General features: G+C 36.9%; 1 protein-coding gene across 7 annotated transcripts in view; it reads right to left on the reverse strand.

Annotated features, from left to right (window-relative positions):
* Positions 1 to 26,849, reverse strand: part of EIF4G3 (eukaryotic translation initiation factor 4 gamma 3) — a 294,628-nt gene that overhangs the window by 90,392 nt on the left and 177,387 nt on the right. For 6 of the 7 annotated variants that reach the window (XM_090268730.1, XM_090268729.1, XM_090268734.1 and 3 more), the window contains 2 exons: positions 26,036 to 26,144; positions 19,271 to 20,104 (listed from right to left, as the gene is read on the reverse strand). In XM_090268730.1, coding sequence (XP_090124856.1) covers positions 19,271 to 20,104; positions 26,036 to 26,144 — 943 coding nt within the window. The remainder of the gene's footprint in view (positions 1 to 19,270; positions 20,105 to 26,035; positions 26,145 to 26,849) is intronic. The other variant, XM_090268735.1, reaches the window with a different exon arrangement.

Here is a 26,849-nt window from a genome sequence, read left to right on the forward strand (position 1 = left end):
GAGAGGATTTCTGGGTTGGGAGGAGATTTCAACTTTTTCTCAACAATCTGGTAATGAGAACGGGAAGGCCTGGAAGTGCCTGAAATGAGCAGACCAGCTAAAGATCCTGTGGCCACATTAACACCCAGGTAAGAGACCCTGAATTATAAAAAGTCTTCCCTCTAGTTCTATTCTTTTGGAACATAACATGAGACTTGGGGTGAATGTATCCAGAGGCTAGGTCTCTGGACTGAAGTGACACCAAACTAAGAGGCCATGAAGGACTTACTAGGAATAGATACTTTACTACTGGTGAGGGAGGGGACGACGTGCATGCGCACAGGGTTCTATATAAAGAGAATGTTCCAAAAATAGAGCTTTCAGTGAGAGGTCCCATTCTTGACACACAGTTCTAACCTCTTCTCTTTTCTGTCGCTTTTTCACATTTTATTTTACTTTTTCTCCTGGCTTTGAATTCCTAAAAGTTGACACTAAATCATTCTAATGTAATTTGATGATTTATCTAAGAAATGCGGGGGGTGGGGGAGGGGGGTTACTGACAAAAGAAGAAATCCAGGTGAGAAAAGGAAGTTTTTACAATGGTGATGTAAATGAGCTAGGGAAGAATGATGATAGTGATAAAATATGTAATAATGGGTCACTGAGAGATGCCAGCCAAAAGAAACACTGGAGGGTAAGTCTGCCAGTGCTGTTCCATCATCTTCTCAGGCGTTGCTATCTGAAATGTATGGATGGCCTGGTCATTATGCTTTCCATTATATGTTAGAAACAGGCTTTCTGCTCTATGACTGCTTCACAGAAACTTCAACAGTATAAACTCGTCTCTCCAGGGACGAGCACTTGTACCAAGAAGTGGAACAAAACGAGTAGTCTAGACTTAAATTCTACCAGAAACAAAAATCAAAATTTTATTATAATTTTACAATGAATTTTCTTTAATTAATGTGTTATCTCTATGAACAACACCAACAAAAAACATAAGTGAAAAAATGCATTTTAATTAATTTGAAACTAAGACACAAATAAGTGTTCGCTTGTTTTTTTCCTGATAATGTCTCAAGTACTTATCAACGTACCACTTTAAAATCCACAGGTTTTAAAATGTATTCACTTGCATAATGAAACCACTGGTAGCCTCGCAATCTTTAAAACCATGTGTTTCTGTACTTTCTGAGGCAACCACCTTCTGGTTAACAGCAGGACTATTTTCGGTCCTACCAGTGCTAGAAAAAACTTATAACCAATCCTCTTAATGTACCTTTGCTATTCTACACAATCAAAGACTCGGATACAAGTTAAGAATGCATTACTAGAGTTTGAGCCCTTTGAAGCTAAGAACTGTATCTTACTGCTCTCCTTTGTATATCTAGCATCTAATACGTCACCTGACCCACAGAAGATGCTCACTGAAAATGTTCGTGAATAAATGCCCCACAATCAAAATTAAATCTAAGGTTAATGTCTCTCTTTACAACAACAAACAACACTGGTTGAGTTTCCTGGTGTTAGGTAGTTCCTATTATATTATTTCCATTTCAGAAATGAGAAAACTGAAACATCCAGAGGTTAACTAAATTGAGAGAGTAAAGGTTGGAGTTACAATTAAAACTCAAATTCCAAAGCCCCTGTGTCTTTCCAAGATGATACCCTGCTTCTCAATTCTACCCTGTTCTTGCACTTTCTTGTCTAAATTCCAACCTCATTTTTATTTTGGTTCAGCTTTCTTTTGTTTTTTTGTAGCAGAAGAGGATGTGGAGTTAAACAAGGGAGGATTGAGTTAAGAATGCTGTTTGTCTGTTTCCCGTACAGCGTGGTTTGTCAAATCATTAGGAAAATAAAATGGCAAAGTGACTCTTAAGTCAAATGTTTGTTCCAAAAAACTCAGCAGAAGACAGCCTATTATGCAATTCTGTCAGTAGTGAGAACAGAGATGACTCCAATAAGACTATTAGCATAACTGTCATTGAAAAACAATAATAATAATAATAGAAATGAATGGCAGAAAATAGGCTAGTGTATTTTTCAAATTCTCCAGTTATTTCCTTAGAGAGGTTACAATAGCTTATTGGTTCTCTCATTAATCAATAACTTAAATAAATTAATTGATGTGGTTTATTTTATACCTTAGAGTGGAGATTATACACTATTTAGAAATATAACTCTTAATGCAAATAAGTAGGAAGGGGTATTATTAAACTCATGGAGTCATATCCCAAAGCACAAGTTCCTGCTTCAGAAAATGATTCCAGCTTTGGTTCTGTGACTACATTAAAGGAATGTTCATGGAGAAATTAGTTTAATGTCAGTCTCTGGATACAATTCTTTTTATTTGTGTTGTTAAAATGATTTTGGTTTGTGAAAATGAATGAAAGAATCTAATCTTCCCTATTTAAAAATAAAAAAGACCATTAGCATATTTTCTAGGCCTCTGTATTACATTTTATTGCTCTTTCTGCAGAGTCTTAGGCATTTCTGCATTTCAATAAATACTTTTGGTCCACTTCTTCCATAATCAAAATAGATTGCAATTTAAGGTAAGTCTAGTACAGATGAGGAAATGACAATCACTACAGCAAAAATATATGTATTTAATTATAGAACAGATTTCCACAGAAGTAATTATCTTTCTGTCTACTCAATGCTTTTCATCTCTAAATAGAATAACACTACATCTCCCTGTCTTAACATGTAAACCTGGATGGGGAAAAAAAAACCCTCCAATATGACCAGTCAGTCCAGACTGCCAGTGCTTTGCAACATGCAGAGGCGTCTACTGGTTCTTAATCCAAAGGAATCACTCTAAGTAACAAAACGTACCTGTAACAGATGTGACCACTTACTCCCTCGTCTCTTCACCTATTGAACATTTAGGTTGTTTCCAGTTTGGGGATATTAAAAATAAAGCTGCTGTGAACATCTATGTACAAATATTTGTATGGATACATGCTGTCATTTCTCTTTTACTAAATACCTAGGTTGTGAAATGGCTGGGTTATATGTAAGTTTATGTTTAATTTTTAAAGAAATTGCAAACCATGTTCCAAGTATTTACGAAACTTTATATCCCCACTAGCAATGCATGAAAATTTCAGGATATCCTTCTTCTGGTGAATTACCTTTGCACCTTTTCAAAGTATGTTTTGCATATTAAATACTGGTATATTTCTGTTTTGTTTTTTTTTCCACTGATCTAGTTGTCTTTCTTGATGCCAATACCACACTGCCATGATTACTGAGGCTTATAATGATTCTTAAAATCAGATAGTATTAAGTCTTCCAGTTTTTAGTTCTTTTTCAAAATTGTTTTGGCTATTCTAGGAACTTTGCTTCTCTACATTTGGGTTTGTGTTGAATCTATAGATAGAACTGATGTCTTATGATATGGGGTCTTCTGACCCATGAACATGGTATACTTTGACATTAACTATTTAATTCTCTCAGCAATATTTTGAAGTTTTTAATGTACAGGTCTTTTTAAACTTTGTCAAACTCGTATGTATATATTTTATCCTCACCTGAGGATTTGCTGTTAGAGAGGAAGGGGTGAGAAGGTTGTGGAGGGAGAGGGAGATAGGGGGGTCGAGAGAAAGGAAGAGATACATTAACTTTGGGTTTAATTTTGATTGTAGGGCATTTATTCATTAACATTTTCAGTGAGCATATTCTGTGGGTCAGGTAACATATTAGATGCTAGATATACAAAGAAGACCAGTAAGATGCAGTTCTTACATTCAAAGGGCTGAAACTCTAATGCATTCTTAACATCCATGTGACAGACAAAGATCAACTGGTTGCCTCTCATAGGCTCCCCAACCAGGGATCAAACCCACAGCCTTTTGGTGTACGGGATGACACTCCAACCAACTGAACCACCCAGCCAGGACTCAAATTCCTATCTTTTATGCTATTGTACATGGTATTTTTTATTTCAATTTTTGATTTTTCATTTCTTGTATATAGAAATCCAATACCTTTTTTTCCTGGTCTTATATCCTGTTTTACTTCATTTCTTTCTAACTGGATATACCTTTTATTTCCTCTATTCAAGATGGTACTGGAAGTTCTAGCTAGTATAGTAAGTCAAGAAAAAAGAATAAGCCATCGAGGGACTTCCAGTCAAGAATGCAGCAAAGGCAGACATGACTCGCATCCTCGCACAACCACATCAAAATGACAACTCAAGCCCTGGCTGGTGTGGCTCAGTGGACTGAGTGCCGGCCTGTGAACCAGAGGGTCTCCGGTTTGATTCTGGTCAGGGCACGAGCCTGGGATGCGGGCCAGGTCCCCCGTTGGGGGTGTGCAAGAGGCAATCAATCGATGTGTCTCTTGCACTTCAATGTTTCTCTCTGCCTCTTTCTCCCTCCCTTCCCCTCTCTCTAAAAATAACTAAATCTTTTTAAAAATTACAACTGAAATATAGAACCACCATCACTCAGAACTGTCAGAAACCAAGTTGAATGAAGTCTGACAACTATGGAATTAAGAAGCCATATCCATCCAGACTGGTAGGAGGGGTGAAGACATGTAACGGGCTGGTTCCATAACCATGTGTGGTGGATAAAAATTTGGCACAAGGGTAATGGGGGGGCATATCTCGGGACTAAGAAGTCCCAGCCTCACACCAGGCCCCCCCAGCCCAGGATTCCAGTGCCAGGCAGATAAGTCCCCACAACTTCTGGCTGCAAAAACCAGCAGGGATTGAGTCAGTGGAAGAAACTGCTGGAGCCCCAAGCAGTTCCTCTTAAAGAACCCACACACGGACTCATCTACTCAGGCTCACTCCCTCTGAGCTCCAGTACCAGGGTAGCAGCTTGAAAGGCACCAGTGGCAGGAGGAGGAACTCAAGTGTGTGGCATCAAGGTGAGAGCTGGGGTACAACTTTCTCCCAGGCAGGAAGGTGAGCAGATGCCACTGTCCCTTTTCTAAACCCTCTTCCCACAGAGCTGGCAAGCTGGTGCCATATCTGAGACTCCATCAACCTAGCTAACACTGTTTGGCCCTGGAGATCTCCAGAGACTCTGTCTCGCCCAACTTATGGACCCAGCCAAGCTGCTTTTCTGTATGAATGGCTGATCTTGGCTCATGCTTCACAACTTCCTAAATCCTCTCAACAAGCAACAGTCAGCCTCAGTGAACCCCTAGCCCCCATGCCTCTTGCTGGCCTCAGTGAGCTCCAGGCCTGGCACTAGCAGCAGCCAGCCTAGATTCACAGCTTGGCTTCGCCTGGGAATCTCCAAGCCCAGCAAAAGTAGCGGCCATCTCAGATTGCTTTATAGCTCATGCAGGGTGGCCCCAGCCAAAACAGGTGGGGGCTGACCTTGGCCTGCACCACCCGGGAAACCCCAGGGCCAGTGCACCCAGTAACAGCTACAGACCACGTCAGAGCACCACCACCCTGCCCCTGCACAGCTGATCCTCCACGGAAGGAGGAGGTTGGTGGTAAGGGGTCACCAGTCCTTGCAGCTGACTGGCCTGAGTAAATCCCTCCCATTCATCTGCCAACAGCCACCAAGGCTCAACTACAAGAGGAGGGTGTACCCAGCTCACACGAAGGGCATGTCTCAAGTACCCAGCTTGGGTGACAGGGGAGGCTGTGCCACTGGACCCTACAGGACACCTACTATATTAGACCACATTTCCAAGAAAGGGAGTCATGGCAGCTCTACCTAATACACAGAAACAAACACAGGGAGGCTGCCAAAATGAGGAGACAAAGAAACATGGCCCAAATGAAAGAAGAGATCAAAACTCCAGAAAAAGAACTAAACAAAATGGGGATAAGCAATCTATCAGATGCAGAGTTCAAAACCCTGGTTATACGGATGCTCAAGGAACTTAGAGAGGACCTCAACAGCATAAAAAAGATCCAGTCAGGCCCTGGCTAGTGTGGCTCAGTGGAGTTAGTGTCAGCCTGCAAACCAAAGGTTGCCAGTTCGATGCCCAGTCAGGAGCAACCACACATTGATGTTTCTCTCCCTCTCTTTCTCCCTACCTTCCCCTCTCTCTAAAAAAAATCAATAAAATCTTAAAAAGAAAAGAAATCCAGTCAGAAATGAAGAATACACTGATCGAAATAAAGAACAACTTACAGAGAAACAACAGCAGAGTGGATGGAGCTGAGAATCAAATCAATTATATGGAACTTAAGGAAGAAAAAACAACCAATCAGAACAAGAAGAAAGAAGAATAAAATAAATGAGGATAGTGTAAGCAACATCTGGGGCAACTTCAAGAGGTCCAACATTTGTATCATAGAGGTGCCAAAAGGAGAAGAGAAAGAAGCAAGAAATTGGAAATCCATTTGAAAAAATGACAGAAAACTTCCCTAATTCGACAAAGGAAATAGACATGCAAGTCCAGGAAGCACAGAGAGTCCCAAACAAGATGAATGCAAAGAGGCCCACTCCAAGAAACATAATTAAAATGCTAAAGGTTCAAGATAAAGAGAGAATCTTAAAAGAAGCGAGAAAAAAAGCAGTTAGTTACTTGCAGGAGAGTTCTCATAAAACTGTTAGGGAATTTCTCAAAAGAAACTCTGCAAGCTGGAAAGGACTGGCAAGAAGTATTCAAAATCATGAAAAGCAAGGACCTACAGCCAAGACTGCTCTACCCAGGGAAGTTGTTGTTTAGAATCAAATGGCAGATAAAGAGCTTCTCAGACAAGAAAGAACTAAAGGAGTTCATCTTCACCAAACAATTATTATATGAAATGTTGAAGGGACTTATTTAAGAAAAAGAAGATCAAAACTATGAACAATAAAATGGCAATAAATACATATCTATCAACAACTGAATATGAAAAATAAACTAAGCAAACAAGAAGAACAGAAACAGAATCATGGATGTGCAGAGCATTTTGATGGTTGTCAGATGGGAGTGAGGTGTGGGGGGATGGGTGAAGAGGTGAGGGGATTAGGAAGTACAAGTAGGTAGTTACAGAATAGCCATGGGATGTAAAATACAATATAGGAAATGGAGTAACCAAGGAACATAACCCATGGACATTAATAGTGGTGGGGGGATTGCCTGAGGGAGTGGCAGGTGTTGGGTGGAGGGGGTAAAAAGAAGAAATCAGGACAACTGCAATAGTATAATCAATAAAATATAATGAAAAAGAAAAATCAATAAGCCATCCATATTTCTTGGTTATGACAATTCCCAAATTGAATATTCTTCATTATGTCCCAAAATATGGATCAGGTATATAGTCAAAAAGTATTTTAGGTTACAATTTATCTAAAAGTAAATTCAAATTTTAGAGACCTGGAGTCTATTAACATTTCATGAATAGAATAGCACTCGGCCTTAAATCCAAACAAGTGAAAATTGAAAGCACATTTTTTTTGAAAATTGACCTGATACAAATGGTATGAGGAACTTACACAAAAAATAAATTTATAAGAAATACTTCTATTCTTCCTATTTGTATTACTGAATAATGTTAATTAATGTTAATCATTAAGTGAGGCATTATAGAGTCCTGAAGGTTATTAGAAATTATCAAAAACAGACTGGTAGCTAAATTTTGAAAATTAACAATCCATGTTTCACATATATGAGATAATTCTTTTTGAATTAGAACTAAGAAACTTAAGTGCAAAATTCATACAGCTTGTTTTTGGTTTTAATTATTACAAAATTAATTTATATTCATGGACAAAAAAATGCATGTATCAAAACAATGAAGTGAAAAAGTCTTCTCATGTTGTTCCCAGGTCTCTTTCCCTAGAGAAAACCATTGTTAAGTACATATTTTTTATTTATCTTTTGGAAAATATATGCAATCATATATGTGTATTATATGTGTAAATATGCATACAGCCTTTTCATTTGTTTCATACTATACAGGCTATTTTACATCTTGGCATGGTTTCAAAATTAGAGTAGACAGCATTTGTAACATATATAGGAGAGCCCTTTTAGAAGTAATAACGTGATTTAATAATGTGACTTGTGCAACTTATGAAATATTTTTATATGTGTAGTATCACATTTCAAAGGGAGTATCTTCCTATATGAATATACTGACTTAAATATTACAAATATCACTCGTTATTTAAAAATTTTTTAATTATAACTAATAATTATTAATTTAAATTATGACAGTTCTGGAACTCATAACTATTGAGTAAATCACAACTATAAATGATGGCATTATGTTATACCATAATAGTTTTTGGGTGTTATCAACTATCTCACTGAATACTAACTGCTATCACATAAATAATAACTTGTTTTTATTTTTTAAAGATCTTATTTATTTACTTTGAGAGAAAGAGGGAAGGAAGAGAGAAAGAAAGGGAAGCATAGATGTGTGCAAGAAATGCATGTGCCCTGACTGGGAGTCGAACTGGTGACCTTTCGGTTCGCAGGCCAGGGGCTCAATCCACTGAGCTGCACAATCCAGGGCTGTTTTTATTTTTTTTTAAAGGGCACTGGGTACTGAAGTGGATGCATGGATTCTGAAATCAGCAGAAACTTGGGTATTAAATAATGAACTAGGGAAAACACCTTCTCTGATTTTTCTGTTCCATATTAGCTGTTTAAGGTGAGTGCATTTAACTTTTAACCCCTATCATCAATCAGTTGCTCATCCAACTGATAACTTGTGTCAATATTATATTCATCTCTGATACAAAATAAATACCCTATGTCACAAGAATTATTATATATGATGTTAAATTTTGACTGTTGGAGTTTAAGCTTTTACAAGGTCTTTAGTCTATCCTAAGGAGCAGTAAGAGAAATGGTTACGAGCACAGGCTGTGGAGCTGAGTGTCAATGCTGGCTCTGCCCTTTACAAGCTATGCATTCTCTCCCGTGTGCCTCCATCTCGTCTGTGAAATAGGATAAACAGGGTTGTTCTGAGTGTTATAAGTTAAAACAACAGTGCCTGCAAAAGAGCGAGCACTTAGTCAAGAGAACTATTACTAAAATAAAACAATTTTTCCCACTAGAGTGGTATGCTACACTTTTGTTTGTTTTTGTTTTCTTTAAATTATTTATTTATATTTATTTGTTTATTTTTAGAGGGGAAAGGAGAAAGAGAGAGAGAGAGAAACATCACTGTGTGGTTGCCTCTCACTCATGCCCCCAACTGGGGACCTGATGTGTCACCTAGTCATGTGCCCTGACTGGGAATTGAACCAGCGACACTAGTATGCTATACTTTAAATACACCTGATTTATTAGTCATATACTCCCCCCCACACACACAAGAACAAACCAACACCAACAAAAATCTATTCATTTGCTTAAATGAGTAAAGAAACATGTAATAAAATCTCTGTGAGGAATCTGAAACAAATCAGATTTACTCTTCTTGAAGAAGGTACTAGGCTGACGAGATAAAATATTATATATACACATCAATATTGATAAAACCCAAAATTATTCTAAACTGATATATTTTGAGTGTTAAGAACAAAGGAATTATCAGAATGGACAATTTTGTGAAGACAAGTCATCCTGTAAAATATAAAATTTTGAGCAGGTTCTTTAATATGGTCTAGCTTGAGAAGACAGCAAAGCAACAATGTGAGAATTAGTTGCTATTAAATAGGTGTGGAATATTGGGGGGTGGCGGGGAGAGTAAACCTAGAAAGTGGCAACAACTGACAGAGCCTTCATAACCTGAGAGCCTGGATCTTATGCCTTTGAACCCACAACTCTGTCTATAACTCTTGGACAAGTAACACCTAGAATATTGTTCTTTGGAAGCCTTTTTCCTGAAAATGTGGCTGAAAATATGTTTCAAGACAAGTCTCAAAGTAGAGCACTGTAGTAGCTGAGGTAGTGGGTCTCATTGGACCTTAGAAAGGGGGCTGAACAAACAGACGGATAAATGAATGGGATGAATAACGGGAGGGGTCCTGGGTAGAAGCTGTAGGAGGTCTTAAGAGTCAGTGGCCTGAGGCAAAAGAACTAAGTTACATACAAAGGAAACACAGGATCATTACTTCTACGACAGACTTCTTATGTATTTCAACCACAAATAACCACCCTGCTTCCCCAACGGGTATGGGGTTCTGTATTTGTGACATCAAATAATGCCACTGGAATGGTTACTACAGTGGTGCACTCACTACCTAGCTGAGAATATTCTCTCAAACCCAGGTACGATGTAACAGTAAATAATTAGAATAAAAACAATACAGACTTCAGACATAAAATGCCTCAGAAGACAGTTCTGTTTTTGGTTGCATCCCAACATTCCTCTATGCCTCATTCTGTTGATTATGGTGTTTTTGTTGAAACCTACTTTCTAAATTTCTAAGCTAAAACCTCCCTAACCTGATTCTTTTCCACCTTCAGGGTTTTTAGCACGGAATTCTTAGGCTGATGCCTCTGATAGAATATTGGTAGCACAACCACTCACAATCCTATTCATATTGTTAAAGTAACAGCTTTATTGATATATAAACATAATACATACTATAAAAGTCACCTTTATAATGTATACAATTCAATGGTTATATCGTATGTACAGAGTTGTGCAACCATCACCACTTTCTAACTTTAAAACATGACCTATCAGCAGGCATTTAATAAAATATTTATCAAAATAGGTGAATTCTTATGCACCCATTTTAATACTGAAGATGATAGAAAATAAGTAACATTTTTGGCATATCATGCTTTATTATTTTATGAAAGGTAAAAACGCAACTAAAACACACAAAAAATTGTGCAATGTATGGAGAAAGTGCTGTGAGTGATCAAATGTGTCAAAAGTGATTTGTAAAGTTTCTTGGTACTATTGACATTTTGGCCAAATAATCCTTTGCTGTGGAGCTGTCTTATGCATTGGAAGATGTTTATTAGCAGCACCTCTGGCCTCTACCCACTGGAAGCCAATAGAGGAGATAGCAGACATACTCAAAATAGCCAAATCAATGAAGTTTATGGTGAAAATGAAAAATATGTCCTTCATTTTACAGAAAACACTAAACAGATTTTTTTGGCCAGCCCAATACTTTCTGTCACTGAAAATTTGCCTATCTAGAACATTTCATAGGTGGTCTTCTGTGACTTTTTCACTTAGCATAATGTTTCCAAGGTCCATCCATGAACCCTATAGTTGTAGCATGCATCAGTACTTCATTCCTTTTTATGGCTGAATAATACGGTCCATAACACACACACACACACACACACACACACACACACACACATTCTATGGCTAAAAAACATTCCATTGTATAAACATACACCAAATTTTGTTTATTCATTGATCAATCGACAAACATTGGGTTGTTTCCAGTTTTTGGCCATCCTTGTCAGTTTTTCCCCATTCCTTTTAGTTTTCTTCCTAATTTTCTATTCCTGACCTAAAAAGGAAATTAATAATGTTATTACTACCCTATTATTTAATGAATGCCTTTAAGTTTTCAATGATATTGACTCTCCTTAATATTCATTGGTCTAAGCAGAACTTCTCCCTTCCAAATGAAAGCAGAAGACACCTTGAGATGTGTCTTGTCTTTGTGAAGATTAAATAACATAATGAGGATTCAAAGTTATACATGCACAGGGATTATTTTAAGGGATTTTCCACCATCTCACATTCAGGATTTAATTAAGAACTTTTCAGATGGTATCATCTTCTTGAGCTTCTCTTCTTTGGAACAAAAATTCCTAAGGGCAGAGATCATGACACCCATTTGTTCTGTGTAATATTAGTAGGGTTAAAAGGAAAATATCTGAGCCCTTAATACTAGCTGAAAATAGAAGTTTTATTAATATTTAACATTTATATAGTGGTTAGCATGTGTCAGATACTGTGCTAAATGTTTACGTATTATATTTCGTCTTCACTACAATTTCAAGAAGTAAAAACTCTTCATTTTCTGGATGAGAAAACACACTTAAGAGAGATTGAGAAACTCGCACAAGGTCACAGAGATAGACAAAGGGAAAGGCTGAGACTGAGGAGTGTCAGACTGCAGTCTTAATACTGACCACTACACTTCATTGCTGTGGTTGAGATTAACCAAATACATCAGAAGTTACATTCAGATCCTATGCATATGTACTCAGAAGATTGCTCCTATTAGTAATATAACAAGACCTTGTAGTAAAAAGTGAGAAGCTGACAGTTTACCTTGAAGGTAAATCCCCCCATCCCCTGTCCACCACCCATTACCCGAAAGGATTTAAGCAGAGACATGAAAGAGAAGTGATAAGGCCAGATCTATATTTTAAAGACATGACTGCTTGGTAGAGAATGAACTGGAAGGGGGACAGAACTGGAGCCAGGGAAATGAGAGGCATCCACACAGAAGTGCACGTCTAAGGCAGTGGTAGGAGAGAAAGAGGAAGGGACAAACCCAACGAACATATCAGGTAAAATGAGAGAACCCTGTTAAAGGCTATGTGTGAGAGAAAAGTAACCCAAGGGAGAAGCCCATCAGCAGTGGCTTTAGGGCTTTAGCTTAATTAAAACTAGTGCTGCTAACTGAGATAAAGGAAGAGGTTTAGAGGAATAGGTGATGAGTTTGGTATTGGGCAGGCTGAGTCTGAAATAACTTGGGATTTCCAAGTAGAGATATATGGCAGACAGCTGGTACTATAAGACTAGCTCAGAAGAAAAATTGGGGTGAAGATAAAAATTTTAAAGTCTTTAGCAAATGCCACTGGGAGCCATCTACCATTAGACTAGATGAAATCTCGCATGAAGAATGTATTAAATAATAACAGAATTAGAACATGACCCAAATATGAGGGAATATTTTTTGGGTGATGGAACTGTTCTATATTTTGACTGTGGTGATGAGTACATGAATTTATGTGTCTGTCAAAATTCACAGAAATGAATGCTAAAAAGCATGAATTTAACCGCACATAAATTATACACAATGATTCTAACTAAAAATGAAAAAGAGAAGAGAGCAATAAATAAGTGTTAACTATGATTAAAAAAAGACCACTAAGCTAAATGAATGTCCACTGTAATACTGCTAAGGGAAGTTCAACTATCACGTGGGGAGCATGAATCAGAGCAGATTAGCTGAACAGTAAACAGCAGAAGCAGGAATGGTAGACTCTCCCGAGAAGCCTGAATGAGAAGAGGAAGAGCAAGGTTAGCACATTTACAATGAGAAGTACGCAGAGAGGCAGTGTATGAGAGGCTGCAGGGACAACTGACAGAGACTGATAAAAGTTTGAATGAGGACAAGTTCGTAACTTGCGCAGAAAGTTAAAAAAGGCATTCTCAGTACAGCAATTTTGAAGAGTGACAACATGCCATCTGCTGAGGGTGAGGAGGGTGGGGATGAGGACAAGGTTTTACAACGGGAAGGTCGTGAAAGGAATGCCTGGGAGGGAGCGCTTACATTCACAGTGGTATGATCTTGCCCAGTAGTGCTCTGCCTACTGGAATTCAAGAATAGAGAAGATGGGGTATAGCACTATTTCTCAAAAGGAAAAAGGGATGAGGAAAATCAGATTTTAGTAAGAGATGGCTCAAATAAACATCCTCCTCCACCTTTGCTCGAATCTCATCTCCTGGTGAGGCCTACACTCGGATCAGGACTACAACTTGCTGCCCTCCGGCATTCCTTTCCCTGCTTGATTATTTTTATAGAACATAAAACTTTCTAAGATCCAACTAGCACAGGGATTTTTAGATTCCTCATTGATGAATCACAAGTGTCCAGAACAATGACAGTGTCCATACCCTCATTACCTATCTGTGGTTGAAACAGGTGGGCTCTCACAACTTCTTTTGACCCTGGGTCACATGCATAAATGTATAGCCCCTAAATCATGAAAATGTTAAAAGAACTCTATCACAATGTGCAAAGCATGTTAGAAAGAATAATATAAACGTGAGGTAAAGGAAGGCTTGGGTTGTAACTCTTCCTGTGATCCTGAGAAACCCAAATGACCACTCCATGGCTTATTTTTGTTATCGGCAAAATAGGAATAACTGTACCACAGGAATAATTGCTCAAGTCATAGAATTAATGCTTGAGATATCTAGAAAAGGCTTTGTAAGCAAAGTAAGGTAACTTTACTATGATTGTAACTAGATTACTAAGTACTATTAATACACCATTAGATAATGGAGAAAAGACACACATACTGAAGGAAATGCATTTTGGAGATTTTTCTGCATTAGTATAGGGAAAGTCAGATTGTCAAAGGTATTGAAAACAGTCCTCAAGACTACTGTGTGCAAGGTCAAGATGGATACTGGAGAAAGAAAAACTTTTAGCAAGACTAGGTTTTCCTGAAAAGAGTTCCCGTTTTGCCTGAAAGAACAGCATTCCCCTAAATTGTCTGGATTACCCTGTCTGGAAGCAGGTAAGTACAATGGTTTCTTCTGGAGGTAGATTAATTACTAAGTCTGGGGGGAAGAGGGCAAAATTCTGAACAAAGAATCTATGTCTATTCATGGAGATATGCATGACTAAGTTAATTAACATCCAATGAATGAAGCTTTGGGGCTCATGTTGCAAAGAAATGAACTACCGTAAATAGTGGGTAAGTGTATACCGTACAAAGAGGCAAGAAGAAACTGTGCAAGGTGCTTGCCAGAAGGCTTGGCACCTGAGCCTGTTGGTAAGCTCCGCCATCGGGTGGGTGTCCAGGCTCATTTTGCAGCATATGAAAGACAGGATTTGACCCAGCACCAGTATTCTCCAGAGGATGCTTAAGATTTCACTGTGGAAAGCAATAGGGAACTAGAAACGAAATGGCCGAAATGCACTTTTAAAGCAGCTTTATTGAAAATATTTTATATATAAGGTGGGGAAAACTAATGATTTTAATTTACTTATCCCTAAGGATCACTCAGACTCAAGCCTCTGAAAAAGGGAATAGAAGAATCCTTACTTGAAGGAGCGTTCTGCTGGTTTTGATAAGATGACGTGGAACCAGGAATATTGTAGAAGTCCTGTTTCCAAGGTTCGAGAACATATTTCTCTAGATGATATGAGAAGTTAAATTATAAGGGTGTACATCAGAGAAGAGGTTATGTTTGTGGGACACTCAAAACCATTGGTGATTTGGTTTTGGCCCTAGCAACTTAATCTTCCAGGCAAAAGGAAGTGTCAAATTCCGTATTCCTGCTGTGGAAAACCTTCACATCATGGTTTTAAAAATGAGTCTTCTCCAGGTTAGTCTACCCTAAATGAAAGACTTTCATTTCTCTGGTTTTATGCTCACATACGTTTTATTCCTTTTAAAGTACTTTCAATATTCTCACTGGTGAGAATAAATCATGTGTTATTATTAAAGTATTTTTTTTCTGAATTAAAACATACTCCTTTTATACTAAAGTAAAATGAACCCAAAGGAGAGAACATCACTTTGACTGGCTGTATGGGTCAGAATTTTAATATTGCTCATAGCATACATTCATATCCCTACTTGAGAAATAAATCTCTAATCTTGCAATCTTCAGTATCTGGAAGCCAACCCTCAGCCTTAGCTGAGCTTACAGAGACTACAAGGGAATCTCTGCGAAGCCACACAAACAAGATCAGTGGCCACTGCCGCTACAGGCACTATATACACCACTGGGGATGTGGGACCCCGTGTCCGTGCCTACAGCCAACGAGTTCACATTTTAACAGCCATGTGGGAGATGTGAGATCTTGATCTCTACAAAGTAAAGTCTTGGAATTGGGATTCTCAATGAAAGCTCTGAGACTCCTCACAGAGTGACCGTCTCGGTGAAAAGGCAGCTAAAACAATAAAACAGAACAACCACTAGCGGACGAACACAGAGTGATGAAAGGAAAGATGTTTGGTGTCAGCTAGGTGGAGAGGGACTGCTGTCATCCTGAAAAATATTATCTACAGGGAACATCTTCGGATTATTTTTAGGGTATAAAAGGAGATTTGGAACATTAAACTCACACTAAGTTCCAAGACATGTGGTAAATAAAGTGAACACAAACCTTCTTGAGAGGACTTGCCCTCAATCTATATTCAGAAAAATGTGGCTGAAAATGAGTTCATAAAACAAATTTATAAAATATACAAAGAAACAACGCACTCTGGGCAAGAGCCAGAAGATAAAACAGAAATATCAGAAACCTCTCTCTGCCAAAAGAATTTTAAATAATAATTTTATATTAAACAGAAAATAAAAAATAAAAGAAAAATTCCTATTTTAAAAAGTGGAAAAGTTTATGGTATACAGTATATATATTCAGAAGATTGTACAAAATAAATTCCTGGATGATGAGTGGGGATTGTTTTCCCAAAAGTTCTGAAACTCTTTTCTTCCCAACCAAATATACACAGAAATCATAATACTTTAAGAAATCATCCAATTAATATAAATTTTTGTACATTTAATTATTGCAGTGATCATATGAAACAAGAAATCAAAAGTCTGGCCTATTTCTGAGGCTTCTCAGAGTACACTTCAGATATACACAATCCTCGGTTGAAAGAGCTTGCTCTTCAACGCCTAAGCCAGCAGAATTGAGGCATTTTGCTCCAGTCAGAAATATGATCAAGAATAACTGCAAGAAAGTGTTCCCCAGAAGAAGAGGAAGGACTACACCCCTAATGTATACCTTGACTGCTTTAAATAAGTATCTTGGCACCCACTTCTGTGTTCTTTTATGTATCACACCTGTGAAAAGAAAACGGTTTCTGAAGCCAGCTTTAATGGACTTCATCCTCCAGCGAGACAGTAAGAACTACTCTCAAAATCAACAACAAAAGCCTGATATCTCAACCAACTTTTTATGATTTAATAACCTCTGAAAGTAAATAAAGTACAGTAAATGCGTAAGTGCAAATGAGATTGCAGTCACTAAGAATATGACAACTTCACGATTCCCAGTCGGCACATGACTAGGTTGCACCTCGGGTCCCCAGTTGGGGGCGCGAGTGAGAGGCAACCACACAGTGATGTTTCTCTCTCCTTTTCCCTCTCTCTAAAAAACAAACAAACAAATAATTTAAAAAAAAAGAATATGACAACTTCAGGTGGATATATCTAGAAGAATGATGATAATTTAAATTTTCATTGTTAACTTTTGTGGCAACAAGTATTTGTACAGAAATGAGGTCAGGAATGTTTCTGGTAGCTTTATAATTTTTGAAAACTGCTAGAGTTGCATGGGTTCTTGAGGTTCATTTACTTTGGGTTTTGAACAGTGTAAGGTACAAAGGAATATTACAGAACTTCGAATTCCTTTAAAACACATTTATAGTTAAAAATCATAAAAACAGCCCTGGCTGGTGTGGGTCAGTGGACTTCCTGCAAACCGGAAGGTCGCTGGTTTGATTCCCAGTCAGGACACAGGCCCGGGTTGCAGGCCAGGTCCTCAGTTGGGGGCGTGAGAAAGACAATCACACAGTGATGTTTTTCTCTCTCCCCTCCTCTCTCTCTAAAAATAAATTTAAAAAATCTTTTTAAAAAATCATAAAAGTAGGAAAATGCCAAGACACTTCACTTTCTGACATCACTAACCTCTCTACCTCATTTCCTAATCAAGCAGAAGACAGTTTTTTCTTTTCCAGCTACCCTCTGGTTAAAGTGAAGAATCTATATATTCCCTAAGATGCTGCTAACTTACATGACTAATTATAACAGTATTTCCATTTCAAAAAAAAAAGTACAATAGTATGAAGAATTCTTGACCCCAAAGTCTGCCCATTTACCCCTGAGCGCCGCCCTGACTAGGCCGTGTAACACACAAACGGCTGAAAAGAACGGCCGTCTGGCAGGAGTGGAAGTATGACGTCGGTACAGTCTCGCTTCATACTTATTTCGGTTCTGAAGTACAGTCTGTATCTTCGGCCTGTATTCCATGTGATTGCTTTGTTTTTCTGTTGATTTAAAATTTGTCTTCACTAGCTTCTCCTATTTTTGGAACTAGCACAACACGAGTTGTTGAATGACAACTCACAGGTAGGCAAACAATGAAGGGTCAAACAAACCACTGTTCTCCAACAAACCAGTGTTCTTAGAGGGACATTCTCCTGTAGCCATACCAAAACCAAGACTGTTCTCTCAAAGAGTGACTGACAAAAGAGCCACAGGTCATCATCACCCTACCAAGGAAGAAGGTCCCCCAAATACTGATGACGGCACTATTAATACTGATGCCAACGGAGGCCAGTCTGTTGTGGAAACAGGTGGTTTACAAACATTTATAATAAATTTCCCCCCTGTCCTGACTGCCTTGCATAGTTTGCTTTTCTGCTCTGGTTTACTGTGTTGAACTAAATGTTCTACTTTCCAAGAAACCAGAACCTTCCACAGACATTTATGAGGAAACGGCCTCAGGAACTGAAGTCACATCTTAAAAATAGGGATCAAGTTTTTGACTTGTCAAGCTTCCCTATCACCGAGCTCAAAATAGACAATAAATACTGAGAATGTTGGTGACTAAAATCTCCCCAGTGCTTATCTAGATCAACTTCTTGGGGAACACGGATTTGTCAAATTGTGTAACTTACCCTGACAGGTATACAGAGAGCAACTCAGACAGCACAGGCCAGCGCTGCAGAAGATGGGCTACGCTGACTTGTTAAAAGCCACATTCTTATGCACCACTAACTTTAGAGTAGATGATAAGCCTCAGATAACTTCTCTAATTAAAATTATAAAAACCCAATGGTTAGTTCCTAAGATCCTAGGCGATGGTACATTAAAAAGAAATTAACTTTGAATTGGGAAGAACACTTTCATAATAATGATGATAATTACAGGCACAAATAAAACTTTTAAAATGAAAAGTGGAAGAGCAATAAACTTATCTGCAAGTCATTCAAAGAGGGCACTTTAGTTTTCAGAACTAGTCATAAACCTTTGATGGTTCAGATCGCTATTTTCCTAAATCCAGGCTTAAAGAAGTCTTTTCATTGAGGAGTTCCTTTAAATTTAGGATGCACCAGGTTTTTTAATTCTGAGAAGACAGAATTAGGGACTATAGGTCATACTAGTTTTAATTGGTCTCCATCCAACTCCAAAACAATAAAACTAACCACTGAGGACCTGATTCATATGAAGGAGGCAAAGAAACAAACAAACAAACAAAAAAAAACACAAGTACAGTGAGTGACATGTGCCTTGGAGGCATTTTGTATATTTGAAATTTCATTTGCATTTTTAGACAATGGAGCAACTATTCTGAAGGCTGCACTAAAACATAAATACACCATTGAAGAAAGACTGGGAATTTCAGCCTTCATTTGATGTTTCTGGAAGTCAAGGGAAGTAGCCTACTGAAAAATAACTCAAATATTGCTTCTTTTTGACGTTCAGCAAGCAATACTTAATGGCAGAAGAGCTTACCTGGGACAGGGCTCTTTCTTGAACTTAAGTTCTGGGACTCGACAATCTCTTCTGTTTGCCCATCTGCTTCTACATCTATTTTGTTTTGAATCTCTTTTGCATCTTCACTAAGGCAAGTTCTTATGCTCTCATCCTCTTCTAAGATTCTCTGGACTGCAGTGGGAGCACTGGCCGCACTAACATCAGTGGCAGCAGCAGGAACGACTGGTGTGGGAGGAGAAGCTGGAGGAGTTGGAGGAGATGGAGGAAAGGAAGGAACTGTGGAAGGGGTGATGGGTGCTGAACCACACTCCACGTTCATGTCTTCTGGGGGATTTTCCAGAATCTCCAATTCAAGAGTCAATGGCAACACCTCCTGTTTTACTAATTCCACAATGCTCTCCGTGCCTGGTAATTTTTCACTAACTCCATTCATTTCATTCATTAGGTTGGTATTAGAAATAAGTGGAATATCATTAGGTGCTACACTACAAGATTTCTTGCATATATCATCATCAATTACATCTGTGTGTGAAGGATCTGATGTTTCTGTGCAAGATGCGGGGCTAGGTACAGGAACTGTGTCTTCTTTTGAGGTTGAGAGTTCACATCTGTCATCTAGAGCAGTGGTGAATATTGGCTGGCTACTAAGAGCAGCAGCGGTGGGGGAGGCAATTGTACTTCGAGCAACTGGAGAAACAGCAGTTGGTGATGGAGGCAGAGGAAGCTCTGGTATGGACTCTACTGCAGCAGCCTGAGACATCTGGCCCATCTGTTCTTTCTTCTCTCCACTAAGGACTAGCCTAAGCACTGGAGAAGGCGGCTTTAACACTGGGTCAGGTTTTGGCTTCTCCTCTGCCAAAGAAAAAGAAAAAGAAAAAGTTTTAAGAATAATTCCTAGATCAGAGATTATACTATATCATATGGGACCAGTTCTTTTAATCTCTTATCCTAAATCATGGGTAGTGGAAAAAGACCAAAATATTAGATATAATCTGCTGATTTAAAACACTGCCATATTTTTTCTAGTTACACCCACTATTAAAATGGTCTCCAATACATACTAGCTTTATTTTGGAGAAAGAGATGGAATCGATTCACCAAATGATTATGTCAAGAATATAATGGAAAAGCTCATCAAAACTGAAGCTAAACCATTCTTGAAATGGGAGTGGGGCTTTTCTTTAAGGTGGAGATAGCTTCCATCTCCACTACTTCTTGTTCCCTGTAGAAATTTTTTCTATCAAGAATATTCTATAGTGGCAGGACAGTCAAGGGCAAAGAGAGATTAAATTATTAAATACTGATATTTTTATTCTAAGTATTTGTACATTTTTGGAAATTTTTATAAAGAACATGTATCATTTGTTTACTTATCATCAATGAAATTAGAATCTATCAATGAAATCAAGGTCCTGAACATAAAAATTCATTTAGAAACTAATTTAACTTTTACTTTTCAAAAGAGAAATATAACCAGAAATAATGTTGAAGGTATAAAATTGGAAATTTATCATGTTTTCATTGTAAAAGAAATTCTTTATGGGGAAAACAAAGTTAATATTCAGATAGTCAAGGGGAATAAAAGAAGAACACAGCATGTATGTCCAAAACATCTGAGAACAGAATATTAAATGTGTGTCTCTGTATAGACACAAAGAGAATAGCAAGAGTAGGAGAGAAATAAATTAATAATTATAATAAAGGTACCAGAAAAATGTTAATTCATGGAAATTTCCATATTTTAAATTTCTTGGTAAACTGATAATGTGATTCACCCTTGTGGGGATAAAACCAAAGATTTAGACTGTCTTCTATCCTAGTGCTTCCTTGGCACAATAAACAGGCTCCCGTGGAAAATCAGATATTCATGAGTAAATTAATCAAATGCAAAGAAAAAATTTTAAGCACTACTAAAAAGACAATCTAAAATGGAAAAGACTTTATAATTTCTCTGTAAGAAATCTTTAGGCATCAATGAAAACGAGTCTTTACAATAAATTGCAGTGAACCAAGTTTGTCAAAGAAAACATGCTGTTAATCAGATACACAGAGAGTAAATACTATCAAAGCACTATTAAAGGCTAATTTATTTACTGCAGCTACTTTTACTTGACTTAAAATTCACTTTAATTTAGGGGCATAAAGGCTCGTGCTTCTGAAGTTGAACTCTCCTATTTATTGTAGCAGAGAAATAAGATCAATAGGCTTTCACTGCCAAGTCCCTCAGACTAAGTGCCAGAAAAAGAGACAAAAAGATTTCAAAAAATGTATCTATTATATACATTACATATATGTGTATATATATATAATACATATTTATTAAAATATCTCTGATGAAAATAATTTCCAACTCACTGGAGTAACTGCTACATGGGTCAGTAACCTAGATTACACAGTACCCTTGTGAAAGCACATCTTTATACCTAGATGCAATAAATTAAATAGTGCAAAATAATAATTCTCACATTAATAATAAAGAATATGTCAATTCAATGATCAATTTAGGGAAATAAAATTTCTGATACTAAAAATATTTAAACAAAAGGAGACCTAGAACTGAAACTTCTGTATACTCCTGAGAAAACTCTAACATTAATTATAAAAATTAGAAACAAAGTTATTTTTTCCTCCTCATTCTGAAATAAAAGTTCTTTAATTCATTCATTAAAGCTTTAATATAGAAAGCTGAAAATTATAATACAGTAATCTAAATAAAGAACATTAATTTTATTATAAAGATTATGCCTTGCAGAACCAAAATAATTTGAAATGTAATACACTGCAATGAAAATGTTTATAATATTTGGCTATTCTTATAATCTTGTGAAAATTCCAATAAAAATTTTTTTTCTAAGGGAACAACCATGCAATGGTGAAAAAAGACACAGGTCTGAAATATTTAAGGCAACACTAATAGCAAAAAAAGGAAACAGGCTAAAAGTATAACAATGGAGGATTTATTAAAGAAATAATGGTCTGGGCATACATATCACAGTGTTTTATGCAATTATTTAAAATAGGCTTTTGAAAGTTTATTTAATGATATGGAAAGCTGTTTACAATAAACAATACATCTTTTAAAAAGCAGGGCATATAACTGTAATGTAGAGCATAAGCCTAATTTGGTAACTTTAAAATATGTAATACTAACATACATGCATATGGGAAAGTCTAGGACCGTTTATTAATAATGGATCTGGATAATGAGATGAGTTATATTTTTCTTTCTCGTTATCTGTAGTTAACATAATGAATGTCATATAGGACAGAAGGAAGAAGCTACTACTCTATTCTCATACTGTGGGGGAACCAACTGCCTAGATGGGTACCTTTTGGCTGTCATGAGCCTCACGTGACTGAGACAGTGCTACTGTCATCTAATGAGCAGAGACCAGAATAATACTGAGCATCCTGCAATTTGAAAATAGTCCTGTCCTAAAAATGCCAGAAGAGCCCCAATAGAGCTACATTGCTATAAATGACTGAATTACAACACAAAAGAATTCACTAAATACCTACCCTACGCCAATGGCTTTCAAAAGGCATTAAGACTGAGGCACAAATACTTTTATTTGTACTTAATTATCCATACCATATCCTCAACATACTAGGCAGAATGCACTTTCCAAAAGAGTAGACAACAATAATTTAAACTATCTTTATACAATCAACACCAGCTGAACATTTTAACTCATTTAACAGTCTTTCTCTCTACAAACAAAGCTGTGGCCTTTTCCTGTGTCTTTAGGTCTTCAGGTAACCACTCTACTGTTCATGTCAAAAATCTCTAGAAAACCAGAAGCTTAGTAATGGCAGCTAACATTTATTAAATAAGCACTTATAATGTGCTAGGAACTGGGTCAAATAACATACATAGTGTCCTTTTAATTCTTATAACTGCCACTGTGGTAGAAACAATTATGTTCCTATTTTACAGATGGGAAAACTGAGGGGTTTAGAAATTAAATCATAGGTCCAAGGTTATATAGTCAGTAAGTGTTAGAACCTGTAAATGAATTCAAATCTCACATTCTTCCAATTTAGAAAATAAAAAGGTTTATGAAAAAAGAGGTATTTAGGTGACTCAAGTTGGTGGGAGACTTTGGATTTAACATGGGATTCTGTTACCCAACACAAATCCTCAGAAATGGCATTCCATTTGAGAGAAAAATCTATTTGATGTTATAATACAATAGCAATCTTTGAAAATAGTATTTTTTAATCCTACTTTTAATTTCAAGAATAATCTACAGTTTAAAATTTAAATGTCTTAAAAATTATTTTCTGAAAAATGGCGAGCCCTTTCTAATGTTATTTAAATTACATACATTTAGTTTATTTTTTTAAATACTCCTCTGAAAACTATTTCATATATTGGCAAGCTATTGGTAGAATTTCAAATACAAAATTATAATTACTACTGAGTTTTCTTAAAGATAGTATTAAGAGGAAGACAGCAGCAGAGCCAGAGAATTACTTATCAGTTCTATGAAATACACTTAAAAGATTTTTTATTTTCACCAAGATGACCTGAAATATTTCTAATTCACCCATAGTTATATCATACATCAATTTTAAATGTTGATGTTATTATTCAAATTTCCACTAAGCATAAATATCTGAGAGGAAACCAAAAATTCTGCATTCTTCCTTCTGGAAGTCAAGTACTATATGGGATAAAATGCAGGTATCTAATAACCTAAAAATGTTGGCTGGTCAGAGCTACCATCATCAAGGAATATTATGAATTCTTTATCACGGCCCAGCGATAGAGAGAGTCTGCATTGAGGATATATTGGATTGGTCAAAAAGTTTGTTTTTTTCTCCAAGATGGCTCTAGTAGCACTTAGTTGACTTTAACTTAATTCTAAACAATTTTGTTAGATTGTATTGTGACAGCTGTCATATCAGCATGCATTTAAAAGAAAAATTGGTGAATTTTTGTGTAGTCATTTTAATATTGAAGATGGGAGAAAATACGCAACATTTTCAGCATATTATGCTTTATTATTTCAAGAAAAGTAAAAACACAACTGAAACACAAAAAAAGACTTGTGCAGTGTATGGAGAAGGTGCTGTGACTGACTGAATGTGTCAAAAGTGCCAGGTTTCATGCTGGAGATTTCTCGCTGGATGATGTTCCACATTTGGATAGACCAGCTGAAGTTGGGAGAGATCAAATTGAGGCATTCATTGAGAACAATCAAAGTTAGACCATGCAGGAGATAACCAACATACTCAAAATATCAAAATCAATAAAGTTATTGGTGAAAATAAAAGATATGTCTTTTATTTTATGGAAAAAAACATACATTTTGGCCAGCCCACTATTTTAAGGCCTTTCTCTGTGTTTAAGTATTCAGTATGCTTAGCATAATTCTAACTAGTAAAAGAATTATAACTGCAAAAGTAATGAAGTAAAGTTTTGAAGGGAATAGCTTGAAAATTATTCTCCACTCCACTGAAAGCATTCTGAATTTTGACTCAAAACTGCTTTATCATTGGAGGTAGAAAGTGGTTTTCCACAATACCTATGAACTGCACTCCAGCAAGATGAATAACTTCAATATTAAAAAATTTAGCTTTAAGCACCCAAGAGTCTCTAATTCTGAACAACGCTAAAAGAAGTATTTGACAGTGCAACTTTCAGAAGCATGCCGACTTAGAATTTGTTATCTATCTTTGGGCCTAAAACGATCTTATAAAACGAATACAACACAGGCCTTGTCTCTGTTCAAGTTTACTAGGCTCCTCAATACTCAAGGGAAAAAAACACAATCATATTAACACAGAAATCATATATCAGAAGTTTTAAAATTGAATTTATTGAGGTAACATTGGTTAATGAAATTATACAGGTTTCTACAATACATCATGTGGTACGTTATAAGTTTATGTGTCATTAACTTGCATTCCAGTTTAAAAAAAAATTAAATAACTCCACTTTGATTATGTGCCAATTCCAAAATGCTTTTTGAAGAATAATTTTTAACAAGAGTATTTAGTAAAAGCCAGTTATAGATTATTAAAGGATTTAAAGCAAAAACTGGAAAACATATAATTTCCACTCATTCTCAGAATGATCAGCAACATTATAATAGCATGCTCAAAGTCACTTTCTTCCCCCCAGGGCCTAATGAAACTTGTTTCCCAATTTTAGCTTAATGAGAATTGCTTTCCAAATTCAGCTAAGGTCAACCTGAGTCCAAGTAGGCAGAAAATCCAACTAAGCTTGTCTCCACAACAACCCTGACAGGCAGGTCTTCTTTATTCCATTCTCTTAAGTTGAAGGAAGTAAGATACACAGCATAACGACTCACTAAGATCAAGTAGCTAGTGCATGATGGAGTCAGGATTTTAACTTAGTACTAACTCCAACTGAGATCGTAGAAGCCAACTTATAAAAAACATTTTACATTTTACATTTTTAAAATAGCAGGATACACAGGAACATAAATAAAACTGTGTTCTTCTTGCAAAGTAATATATATTTTGATTTATTCTTCCAGCCTTGTTTCAGAAAAAGTTTAAGGTAGCTAAGCTTATACCTACAAATACATATTGACAATGAGGCATTAATAAAATGTAAAGAGTAATTTTACTAATCACCCCTACTTCACTCTCCTAGATGTTGAAGTCTGATTTTCCAACTCAAAGCTATGTTGAAAAGTGGGTATTCTAAATAATCCTCAAATGTTTTAATCTTACTCTTAAATGCTAAGGGCAATGTATTAATATAAAAGAGACTACAGGCAGGAGGGAGGAAAACAGTTGTACACAAACCTTGCTTCTGGTCGCTAGCTGCAGTGACAGGGGTGCTGGCAGCAAGATGAGCGCTCTCCACAGTCCCATAAACCACAGGGCTGTGCTCGGGGACCTGGCTGGGCAGCTGCTGGGATTTGAAGTACAAAAAAGGGTGATAATGAGCGTGCGAACATAAAAACTAGCAATATGGAACCCAAGGCAAGTGGGGAAGACAGAGTGGGACAGGAGATCACAAAATTATAAAAAAAATAAAATAAAACAAAATAAAAGGCAAGGAAAAAATATACAGGCCAGTTTAATAAATTCAAAAAGTACATGGGAAGATGGGGAAGAAAAGGAAAGAGGCAGCAGAAAAGGGGAAGGAAAAGAGATGATTACTATTAACCACAGAAAGAGAAGACAGCACAGCAAACATTAGTACAATGAATTCTCCCATGTCCCTTCTAAGGAGAAACAGACTTTCAACCTAACAATAGATGTTATATCTGAGAGGGAATTTAACATCCTCCCAGGCAAAGACCAAAGGGGTTTGGTCAACTTCACTTACAAACTAACTAGCAGAGTAGTTCATGTACCACAAGCAGGACAAACAAAGCATGATAGGTTTTAAAACCAGTTACTGATTCAATAAAATATTGAGTTTAATTCCTGTCATTTGTCCAAATAATCACATAGGTGAAATGCAACTCGCCAAGTCTCTAGAGGCACTTTCACCTTAAAAATGTCTTCTGAGACAAGAATGGCATCTTTTCACAGCCAGAAATCTGAATAAAAGATCTAGCGCTTCAAAGCTTAGCAGGAACTTTAGTTTTTTCGTTCAGCCAGTATAATG

The sequence above is a fragment of the Furipterus horrens genome, unplaced genomic scaffold (genome assembly GCF_987537825.1).
Source record: "Furipterus horrens unplaced genomic scaffold, mFurHor1.1.pri manual_scaffold_3, whole genome shotgun sequence".
In the NCBI taxonomy this organism is placed as follows: Eukaryota; Metazoa; Chordata; class Mammalia; order Chiroptera; family Furipteridae; genus Furipterus; species Furipterus horrens.